We start from the raw sequence: 12,210 nt of genomic DNA on the forward strand, positions 1-12,210 counted from the left end.
AGAGAGCATTGGAGGGGCACCCGGATACCTGATTGGCAGCTGGCTCAGTCTCTCACTGTGCTACTGAGAGACTAAGCCAGTTGCTCCTGCCCCCTTTCCAGAGAGCACTGAAGGGACAACCACATGTCTGATTGGCACCTGGCTCAGTCTCACTGTACTGCTGAGAACCTGAGCCATTTGCTCCCGCTCCCGCCCCCTCTCCAGAGAGCACTGATGGGGCATCCGGATGTTTGTTTGGCAGTTGGCTTAGCCTCACTGTACTGCTGAGAGCCTGAGCCAGCTGCTCCCGACCCCTCTCTACAAAGCACTGAATGGGGCACCGCTCTCTGCTCCAGGAAGACCAAGAACTGAGTGATAAGTTGTCATGTGATCGCTTAGCTCTTGGGCTTAGAGACAGTGGGGGACAGCTGCAGCATGGAATATGTACTGAATATATTTTTTTGTTTTTAAACTCCAAACTTCTCCTTTAACTTTAATGCCTCGTACACACGACCGGACTTTCCAGCAGACTAGGTCCGACGGAATCAGTCCGTCGAACATTCCGATCGTGTGTGGGCTAATCCGATCATTTTTCATTTAAAAAATTTGACAGACCTAGAAATAGAACATGTTTCAAATCTGTCCGACGGATTCAATTCCTATTGGGGAAAACCACTCGGACTTTCGAACAGACTTATTCCCTGTACACACAGTCGGACATTCCGACCACAAAAGCCATCAGATTTTTTCCAGCCGATTTTGTCCGAAACTTGTCTTGCATACACACGGTCGCACAAAGTTGTCGGAAAATCCGATCTTTGCGAACGAGGTGACGTACAAAACATACGACGGGACTACGTAGAGGCCAGTAGCCAATAGCTTTCGTCCCCGAATTTATTCTGAGCATGCGTGGCACTTGGTGTCGGAATTCTATACACACGATCAGAAAAAGTCCAATCAGATTTTGCTGTCGGAAAATCTTAGGGCCTGTTCTCAAATTTTTTTCCGTTGGAAATTCAGACAGAAAAAGCCCGCTAGAGTCCACACATGATCGGATTTTCCGACAACATAATCCGATCGGACTTTTCCCCGTCGGAATTTCCGACCGTATGTACAGAGCATTAGTCAGTCCGTGTACGGGGGAAGTCCATTCATTCGAAAGTCCGTCGGAACTCTGCTGAAAGTCCGTCAGGAAGACCGTCGGACCTAGTCTGCCGGAAAGTCCGGTCGTGTGTACACGGCATAAAAAGGTTTTCAATAACCAAACATCATCTTTCCCATTACCGAAATGATACACAGCATGAAATTTCTCAAAATGTAACTTTTATTATTTATGTATATAAATAAGACACCATAGCACCATACACATAAGAGAAAACAAAGTCACGGAGCAGAGGGAAAGGGAGGAGAGGGGGATAAAACTATGTTTAAACTGCAAACATAACGCTGACTAAAAAAAGTGATACATATCATAGCACAGGGGAAATTTTTTTTTTTTTTTTTTTGATGTAACCACGTTGCTTGGTTCCATGAATGGATTAACTCTGCTGACTGATCCATATAGAAAAGATTACAAAATTAGCGATTATTTTTTTTCTCATGGATATTGAATGTCTCCTGAATAGTCAATCCTAGAAATAATAAGATTAAGGGGAAGGGGGGTATTGGCTGTATCCAACACAGCGCACAATAGTAATGCTGGCCACAAATAGGAGGACCTTTAGTCCAACACAAGACCTGATATCTATCTGCCTGAACTAGAACTGCTGAGAGTCGAGAAGAGACGGATTCCTTCCAGCATAAGTTCAGGCTTTGTCATTTTACGGGTCTAGCTCTACCTTTATATAAAAAGAAAAAAAACAAGGAATAATGGCAGAATACACCCAAAGGGATCTATTTTGTGATTATAATCTTTTCACATAAAGAATCGTTTTCATTGGACAGTTTTATATGCTTTGCTGCTATTCACACTTTTTGTCTTCTAGTGGGCAGTAATTTCTACAGGACTAAGTTCTGTAGGCGGGTCGACCCCATATTCCGGCCCCTGAGGTTCGTCTTCCAGTGATTCAAACTGAGCAGCGAGTGGGCAAATTGAATTCCACTTTATCTGATTGGTGGAAATGGCCATGAGGCACGCCTCCCAGGCCGTGCATGGGGCTTTGTCGCTCGCTGGAGGGCACAGGCTCATCTTCTGGACTATGAAAGTCTGACAACTTCTAGGGTAGACAGAGCTCGAGGTGCACCTGGCGGTATGCAGGGCTTTTGGTGGGAATGTGGGGGAATGCAGTTCCTGCACTTATATATGTAATGGCAAGGGGTTCTGGCGTGTGCTGGAAGCAGGGCCATAGATAAGGGGGTACCACCAGTCCTCCTGTACAGGGCTCATGCCAGTAGGGGGGCCAAGGCAGCAGGGTGAATCAGATGTGGGCAGGGATGTCAAGTGGCGCGTGGGGGGCAGTTACGGCAACCAATCCCCTGTACGTCTCTCTCTGCAGCAGCTGAAAGCTGGTTTCTTCCCCTCTCCCTCAAGTTTTTCAGCTGCTGCAGAGAGAGAGAGATACAAAGAATATGTTCCAGTAACTGCCCCCCTGAGCACTACTTAGGGGAGAATGCATCCGGGACCAATGCCCAAAATGCATGCAGTCTGCATTCCGGACATTCGTCTCTGGGCGCATATTGCCAAAAAAATAAAGTACCGCCAAGTGCACCACCCAGCCCTGTCCACTACCCTGTTTCCGCGAAAATAAGACCTAGCGTGATTGTCGGTGATGGCTGCAATATAAGCCCTACCCCCCAAATAAGCCTGACCACGTTTCCCCGAAAATAAGCACTACCCTGCAAATAAGACCTACAAGGACTTTAAATAGGGCTTATATTGCAGCCATCACCCTAGGTCTTATTTTGGATGAAACAGGGTATCAAAGCAGTTTACCAGGCTGCCAGCTCTGGGGTCTAGACGGTGCGCCTGTGTTCTCCAGCTGCAGAGCCTCATGCACTGGGGGGGCCTAATGTGCATGACACCTAAAAGGGAAGTGCAGTCTGCATGCTTTCCACAACGGAAAGCATGCAAGATCAAGTAATTTTTTTTTAAACTGCTTATTTTGTAAAGAAAAATTATCTGAAAGAACAATTTCAGCCAACTGGCCAATTACCATTTACACAAATGACTTTGAGGTCTCAAAAAAAAAAAAAAAAAGAACCACAGCAAGGTTTAACCTAAAGTTTGGTTTGTCCTTCAGCAGTGCTTTTTCAGACATAAAAATATGTTAAAGAGGTACACGAAACTTTCTTATATTGGCTAACAATAGATTAGCCTGCGTAATTACCAGTGCATGCCTTACAGCAAAAAAAAAAAAAAAACATACACAAATTTGGTTTGTAACGCGTTCCCTGCAATCTACATACAACACCGGCTGCCATTTTTTTTTTTTGTAGGCTGAAACATGAACAAATGCAGCGCAGCAAATCACTAAGAACCAGTAACGATGTGGAGGCGCGCTCCTAGCAAACTGATAAGCTGCCGCCCTTCCAGGCTCGTTCCATACAATGGCTGCCATTAGTGCAGGCAGGCAACAGGACCATTTGAATTCCTAGGTGGACCTCATTGGTTGAAGATAAGTGGCCACGTTTGCTCTGGGTCAGGTATGAGAACAAAGAAAGTTTCATAAAGTGTTAAGTGTTTTCTTTTCTTCTTTTTTTTTTCAAGTGAAAGTGTGGACCTCAAGAGGTTAAGACTTTCTATCACACCATAATAAAAAAAATAAAAAAACAAAAACAAAAAGACGGGGAAAATAATATTAAACGAAAAAAAAAATATATATATAAAATTGTATACCTGCCTTCTGACTCCAACCCACATCAGAAATTGCATAGGATATACTTGTGCAAGACAACAGCCTACCCCAGTTTTGGAATAATCACATCTGAAATGACGCAACAAGTCTCTGCTGCGGCGGACACAACCCACCCAACTCAGATGTCATCGTATTTGTGTTTTAAGTAGTCCTTCATGACCCTGGCAATGGGGAGCTCATCCAGTAGCTTGAGGTTCTGCAGTCCTATACAGTGGCGAATTTTAATCCGACACAAATCTTGAAGAAATCGGGGCTGTCCTGCGCACAGGGAAACAATAAAACCAAATGTTAGAATAAAATCTTCAACGCATTCATTCATTACATCATAAAAAAAAAAAACATAAAAAAAAAAACAAAAACAAAAAAAAAAACAAAAAAAAAAAAAAAACTTTAGCCCCTGTTCACAATGAACGCAGCTTTGAAATTGCGCAACTTCACCTGAAATCTCACGATTTCAAAGCTGCAGGTCAGTGCGACTTGGCTGACATCTGTGCGACTTCATGCACAGATGTCCCAACAAGTTAAAGCTAAAATTGCCAAAAACCACGCAGGAACTTTTTTCTTAAATAGGTACGGCACCGCAAAGTCGGCGCTAAACCAATTTTAACGGTTCCATTGCCGACAATAGGGTTCGACTTGTCATGCTATTTGGACCTGCCAAATCGCACAACAAGTTGCACCAGTGTGAACGGGATACTCAATGTTCAAAGTAGAGACAAAAGGAAATAACCCCCTAGTTGGGATTTTAACGACAACACACCACCAAAATTTGAGTAAACACACAAATTTTATTGATACATTTAAAAGGACAGGTGATGATTGTATTTAAAAAAAAAAAAAAAAACCAAGAGAGAACAATTGATAGAGTCATAGAAAATTGACAAAATTCATTGGGTATATATGTTACTCTCCATTAGAGCTGCACAATTAATCGTTAAAAAATCGTGATCTCGATTCACCCCCTCTGACCATGTCTCCTGCAGAGGTTGCCGATTCTTTCAAGTGGAGAAACTATCTGCTCACTGTCAAAAGAAAACATCCAGGCAGCCTGCCAAGTTTTTTTTTAACTTGCAACATTGTAACTAAGCTTCCTTCTTAGATCAAAGGGATAGAACTTCTGTGAAAATAGGGCAGACTTCCAGGTTTTCAACCATGTGTAAATGCAGGAAGTTTAACCACTTAAAGTCTAAATCTTTTTCTGACACTTCTTTCTTAAGTTAATATTAATATTTTTTGCTAGAAAATTACTTGGAACCCCCAAACATTACATATATTTTAGCAAAGACCCTAGGGAATAAAATGGCAATTGCTGCAATATTTTATGTCACACTGTATTTGCCCAGCGGTCTTTCAAATGCAATTATTTGGGAAAAAATTCACTTCAATTAATAATAAAAAAAAAAAAAAAAAAAAAAAATAGTAAAGTTAGCCCAATTTGTTTTGTTTTAATGTGAAAGATGATGTTACGCAGCGAGAATCGCAAGATAATCGTGATCGATCTTCTAAGCAAAAAAATTGTGATTCTCATTTTAGCCAGAATCACGCAGCTCTACTCTCCATTGCCCGAAAAGCATTCTTCGGTACCCGACACGTTTCAGGTCCAATCCTTTCATCAGGAGTACTTAATAGGAGAGTATATGTTCAAATACTTGTCAAAGTCAAATCAGATAAATGGTGCAATGTTAGAGCTGCACAATTCTGGCAACAATGAGAATCGCAAACTTTTTGCTTAGAATAAAAAGATCACGATTCTCGCGATGTAAAATCTTTCACATTATACAAAAAAATGGGCTAACTACTTTTTTTTATTTTTTTCAATTCATTAAAGTAATTTTTTCCAAAAAAAATTGCATTTGAAAGACCGCTGCGCAAATAAAGTGTGACATAAAATATTGCAACAACCACCATTTTATTCTCTAAGGTCTCTTATATATATATATATATATATATATTTCTAGATTGTAAGCTCTAATGAGCAGGGCCCTCTGATCCCTCCTGTATTGATTTGTATTGTAAGTGTACTGTCTGACCTCATATTGTAAAGCGCTGCGCAAACTGTTGGCGCTATATAAATCCTGAATAATAATAATATATATAAAGTTTGGGGGTACTAAGTAATTTATATATAAAGTTTGGGGGTTCTAAGTAATTTTCTAGAAAAAAAAAATGATTTCAACTTGAAACCAACAAATGTCAGAAAATGTTTAGTGTTTAATTGGTTGAAGAGGAAGTAAACTCTCCCACTCTGATGCTTCTTTTGATTTAGTCCATTATAATAAGTAATTATCAAGCTATAGCCACTGTAATCCAGCCCAATTCGCATATTACTTACTGTTTAAAGAAACTTTAAAAAACTTGTTTCCAGGGGTTAGGCAGCGCCATCTTAAGTATTTTTTTCTGAGTCCACAGTGGAGTGTATTTCCGCCCTTACATTGAGCACTTCCTGTACTGTTAACCAAGCCTCCTTCTCAATCCAACGTTTCTATGGCAACCTTGCTTCCCTGTTCATAGCTGACTTGTTTTATTTCATAGTATTTACTTGTGCCGATTGTCTAATGTTTACCTGCGTCAGTCTTATCAGCTGAACAGTAATGGGCAAGTTTACACTGTATGTGATGTCACATGGTCACATGGGTTGTAGGAGGAAGCTCTGAGCGATTACGCAGCCTCCTTGGAGTTCAGTGTTGTGCCTTAGGAAGTCCTGATAACAGATAGACAAGCACATAGAGAGTGTGCTGTAAATCAGGGGAGATCTGGGCATGCTTAGTGACGTCATTCTAAAGGACAAAAAGGATTACAACAATACTAAGCAAGTAAGGAGATATGTACAAGCAGTGTTCATTGGGGTTTTTAATGCTAATTTATATGGGACGAAGTTGTGGGGGAGAGTTTACAACCCACTTTAAAAACTTTCCTCATTTACACACTGAAGTCTATTCCTTTGACAAATTGTTACAATGTTTATACTTAAGTTCCACTACTAAAGAATGTTTTTGATTCTTGGCAGACTGCCCGTTTTTTTTTTTCTTCCTTTCGACGGCTGTGGCTTCAGAAGAGCAGAGAGAATTCTTCGCATTGAACTTTTGTCAAGATCGCAACGGGAAAAAAAAAATTGCAATAACGATTCTTGGCGATTAATCGTGCAGTTCTATGCAATGTTCAACCAGTAGTTCAAGCAGATCAAAAATTGTCACGGCAGGAGATGGCGTCAATAGATATCTCTGGCAATGCCCTCAAAACCACACCTGGAAGCCTCACAAATTCTGGTTGCAGACCATGAGTTGTAAAAAATGAATAATAGTAAGGACAGGTTTAAAGAGGAGAAATATCACCATATGAGCCATTTTTTTTTTTTTTACGAGTACCGATACTTTTTAAAAAACATTTTTATTACTCGCTGATATCAATTACGGGTACCTACTGCAATGTTTTTGTTTACACTTTAGCTGTCAGCAATGGTACAAAGCATTGAAAAGTTATTTAAAAATTATTTTATTTTTTTATTTTTTTAACCACTTGCTTACTGGGCACTTAAACCCCCCCCCCCCCCCCCTCAGTCCCAGACCAATTTTCAGCTTTCAGCGCTGATGCACTTTGAATGACAATTGCGCGGGCATACAACACTGTACCCAAATGAAATTTTTATCATTTTTTTCCCACAAATAGAGCTTTCTTTTGGTGGTATTTAATTACAGCTCGGAGTTTTATTTTTTGCTAAAGAAAATTGAGTACTGTCCGTGATACTTTTTTTATTTGCACTAACATACAATTTTTCAGGACAAGCTTTCGGGGTATGTCCCCTTCTTCAAGGTCCAAGCAGTACTGATTTACAAATTTTTAAGCAGAATGTAGAGAAAAAAAAAACACCTCTGAGGGAAAGAAGAGAAAAAAAAAGAGAAAAAAAAAAAAACAACAAAAAAAAAAACACATACAAATCCATGGATGACACTCTGAAAGGAATATTCCAACAACCCCCATTATTGGCTTTCAGACAACCACCCAACCTCAGACACAAACTAATCAGCAGGAAACTTCACTCTGATTATGAAGTCACAAATAATGGAAGCAAACCCTGCAATAAAAAGCGCTGCAAACTATGCAACCAGATCAATTTATCCAAAAGTGTCACACACACAAACGGGACCTTCAATATCATGGGATCTTACAACTGTACCTCCAGCAATGTTGTGTACCTCATCCAATGCAAAAGGTGCAGCAAAGGATCTTATGTTGGTGAAACAGGACAGAAGTTGCAAACGAGGATGAATTTACACAGACATACCATCAAGGAACATAAAGAAGACAGTTTATGTACACCTGTGGGACATCACTTCTCACAACCGGACCACACTATAGAAGACCTCAATGTTTTACTTCTTAAAGGGAATTTCAGAACTATCCAGGAAAGGAAAACCTTTGAACTAAGAATGATAATTCTTTTTGACACCAAAAATAATGGCCTGAATTTAGATATAGGTTTCCTTACTCATTATACTAAAGTTTTACAACCCCCTCTGTGACTAGCAACCCCTCCCCCCCCTTCCATTCCATAGCTCTCCCTCTGTCTTATCTCACTAACTTTTCTCTTATCTTTATTGCCATTGATTTGTATGTGTTTTTTTTTTGTTGTTTTTTTTTTTTCTCTTTTTTTTCTCTTCTTTCCCTCAGAGGTGTTTTTTTCTTTTTTCTACATTCTGCTTAAAAATTTGTAAATCAGTACTGCTTGGACCTTGAAGAAGGGGACATACCCCGAAAGCTTGTCCTGAAAAATTGTATGTTAGTGCAAATAAAAAAAAGTATCACGGACAGTACTCAATTTTCTCTGTCACAATTGCACTAATACGGCTAAAATCACATTAAGTATTTTTTGCTAAACAAACAAAAAAAATGCAAAAAAAAAAAAAAAAATCATGTTTAATAGTTTGTTATAAATTTTTGCAAACGGGTCATTTTTCTCCTTCATTGAAGTGCGCTGATGAGGCAGCACTGATAGGCTGCACTGGTGGGCACTGATGGGCTGCATTGGTGGGCACTGATAGGCTGCATTGGTGGGCACTGATAGGCTGCATTGGTGGGCACTGATAGGCTGCATTGGTGGGCACTGATAGGCTGCACTGGTGGGCACTGATAGGCATAGTTAAGGCGGCACAAATAGGCACAGATAAGGCAGCACCGATGGGCACAGATAAGGCGGCACTGATGGGCACATAAGATGGCACAGATGGGTGGCACGGATGGGCACTGATAGGTACCACTGATAGTTGGGCCCTGATAGGTGTCTCTGATAGGTGGCACTGCTGGGCACTGGTAGATGACACTGATGGGCACGGATATGTGGCACTGGGGTGCAGCACCTTTGTTAAGGCAGATTGTGGGCACTGCTGGGTGGCACTGTGGGCACTGCTGGGTGGCACTGCTGGGCGGCACTGATGGGAGGCACTTACTTTTTTTAATGTGGCACTTGCAGGGGGCAGGTGGGCACTGGCAGGGGGCAGGTGGGCACTAGCAGGGCTGGCCGTGATCGGGACTGATGTCCCGATCACGGCCGCCGGTGATCGGCTTTTTTTTTTCTCGCGCTGTCAGCGCGAGGAGGAATAATAGCCGATTACCGGCTCCGTTATATAGCATGATCAGCTGTCATTGGCTGACAGCTGATCACGTGATAAGGGATCGGGATCGACCCCTTCCACGGATCAGTGATCAGGCGAGTCTCGTAGACTCGCCGATCACAGAGCACACTGCGCTGAGAAACAGAGAAACTTGTGAATATATGTTAAAGGTGTAAAAATATTAACGAACAACGCAAACAAAAAAAAGTTTTAATTATTAATAGTTTATAAAATAGAAGTGAACAAAAAATAAAAAAAATCAATGGAGGAGAATAAAGAGTTAATTAAGGCTAAGAATAAATTAAGGGTTGATAAGGGGTTAAAACATTTAATTAAAAAAACTGAAAAAAAAATATATATATTTTTTTTTAACTTGACAGGTTGCTTTAAAACTGACTTCATCTGCAGATCGAAGTTCCTCCCTTTGATCTGTAGATGTAGAAACAGAAAGATACTAAAAGATTCAATGTTTCTTTTTATCTCTCTGGTTCAGCAGCTGAGCAATGTTGTTGATAAACATTGCCAGGCTGTTTTTTTTTGACAACTCCAACGACTGCTGAATAATTTATCGGTTGTTAGGGACGTGACAGTCCCTGCTCCTTAGCAACTGATTACTGCCAGTTTTTTTTTTTTTTTTACATTTCAGTAGTTAGTGGGGGAATTCTGCTGACAGCTGAAAGAATCGAGCCTGAAAGTATCAGTTTCAGGTATGAGAGCAATTGCATGAGTACTGACACTTGTGTAAATGCTTAGTATATACCAGTATCCGTACAACCCTACTTCAAGGCAAGCTGCAAACCAAAAATAAGCTAAATCTGGACATTTTCCTTTAATTTGGCCCCCTCTTGTCTCCAAAATGTGTGACTTAAAGTGATTGTAGATCTCTATAATGAAAAATGAACAAAGCATATCCTTCTATAGGGTCTACTTGCTTCAATCCAAAGCAGTTAGTGTGATTTATGTCTGCTGTCTTCTTCCTCTGCTACCTGCATGAGTCACCTCTGAAAGGCTATGTGGACTCCAGGATGATAGGAAGGGGAGCTGCAGAGCACCGCCTGTGATTGAGAGCCTCAGCTGTGCATGTTTTCCTAAAAGATGTGTACAGAGGGTTCGAGCAGAAAGAATGGGTAAAGCGGAGTTCTGACAAAATACAAATACTGCAGCTGCTGACTTTTAATAATTGGACACTTACCTGTCCCAGGGTCCAGCGATGCAGGGGAACGAAGCCCCGCTCATCTCCCCCTCCTCTCTGCGGCGCTGGCATTGCCACTGTGGGCGCCCGACTGTGGCTTCACAGCCAGGCACACACTGCACGAGCCGCGCTGCGACTAGCCGGACAATCATCTGGGACCTGTGACGTATCCCAGATGATTGCCAAGAGGGAGGGGGGAGGTGAACTTACGTCCGGCGCCGCGGTGTCGCGGGAGGAAGTGGGCGCTGGGACCATCTAAAAAGATGGTTTTTGCTCCCCCCCCCCCAAAAAAATGACATGGCAAATGTGGCATGTTAGTGGAGTCACCTTCCCTTCAAGCGGAAGTTCCATTTTTGGGTGAAACTCCGCTTTAATGGGATTTTTAAAGGGTGCCAACATTTAAGTGTACCATACTATGTGAAATATCTCATTTTCTGATATAGCTTTTAAATCAACTAGCGGTCATCAAAATCTCCTGAAGAAGCCCCAGCGGACGAAACATGTTAGGAGTCCATATTACCATACTGCTGCACCAAGGAATACACAAACGACCAAGTAACAAATGTGTATATATTTTTAATATCATTTAAATATCAATGGTTTTAACATTGTAAATCAATAAACAATTAAGTTTTTATCCGTGACTTTTAAAGGGTGCTGAAATTTAAGTGTGTAAATTTCAGCACCCTTTAAAAATTCTACTAAGAAAACTCTTTGCTCGAACCCTCTGTACGCAGTCTTTTAGGGAAACATGCACAGCTGAGGCACTCAATCACAGGATACATGAAAAAGTCACGGATTAAAACGTCATCATTTATTGATTTCTTTTTTTTTTTTTTTTTTTTTTTTTTTTTTTTTAACCACTCAGTGAAATCAATTTAATAACCATGGGACCACCTCAGCTTACAGCTCAGCGTCCCTTCCATGCAGTCACATCATAGTGGCAAGTTTTTTTTTTTTTTTTTTTTTTTTTTTGAGAGTGTTAATGCCAGGCTAACAACCTTCATAATAACCATATCATCCCTCCGGTATCACACTCCCATCTTATCCCCCTTCTAGTTCTTACCTCGACCCCCCCCCCCCCCCTCCTTCCTATCTGTGGACCACCTTATCTTGTTTTCCCTGTGAGAGTTTTAATTTCTATCTAGTTTGTACCTTATTGTATCTTGTCTACACCTATTTTAGGGCTTTCTCAACCCCTCTGAGATGAGCCATTTCTTCCTAAAATCTGCCCAACACTTCCATTTCTCTATGATTGGTGTATTACTCCGCTCTTCCAAGCTGACTCTCAAACACTCCATCTTATAGGTCTTTTCTACCGCATCCACCCATTCCCACATTGACGGGGCCTCCTTCTCTTGCCATTTTTTCGGTATTAGTTTTTTACCAGCATTCAGCAAATGGGGAATCACCGATTCCTTATATTGTCTGAGCCCAATTTTTGTCCCATGGAATAACACTACCCAGGGATCAGCTTTCACCTCTTTGTTAGTAATCTCTTTAATGAAGGCTAGGATTTGGTTCCAGTACAGTTCTATTTTTGGACAACTCCACCACAGATGTGTCATCGTGCCCA

At 41.1% G+C, this 12,210-nt stretch overlaps 1 protein-coding gene across 4 annotated transcripts in view; it reads right to left on the reverse strand.

Annotated features, from left to right (window-relative positions):
• Positions 1-1,282: 1,282 nt before the first annotated feature.
• Positions 1,283-12,210, reverse strand: part of LOC143959296 (ankyrin repeat and SOCS box protein 7) — a 106,853-nt gene continuing 95,925 nt past the window's right edge. For all 4 annotated transcript variants that reach the window (XM_077467975.1, XM_077467973.1, XM_077467974.1 and 1 more), the window contains exon 6: positions 1,283-4,091. In XM_077467975.1, the coding sequence (XP_077324101.1) occupies positions 3,952-4,091 (140 nt within the window). In that variant the 3' untranslated portion in view covers positions 1,283-3,951. The remainder of the gene's footprint in view (positions 4,092-12,210) is intronic.

Source organism: Lithobates pipiens, unplaced genomic scaffold (assembly GCF_037356315.1).
Source record: "Lithobates pipiens isolate NorthernLeopardFrog02 unplaced genomic scaffold, aLitPip1_a1.2 Scaffold_7, whole genome shotgun sequence".
NCBI classification, from domain to species: Eukaryota; Metazoa; Chordata; class Amphibia; order Anura; family Ranidae; genus Lithobates; species Lithobates pipiens.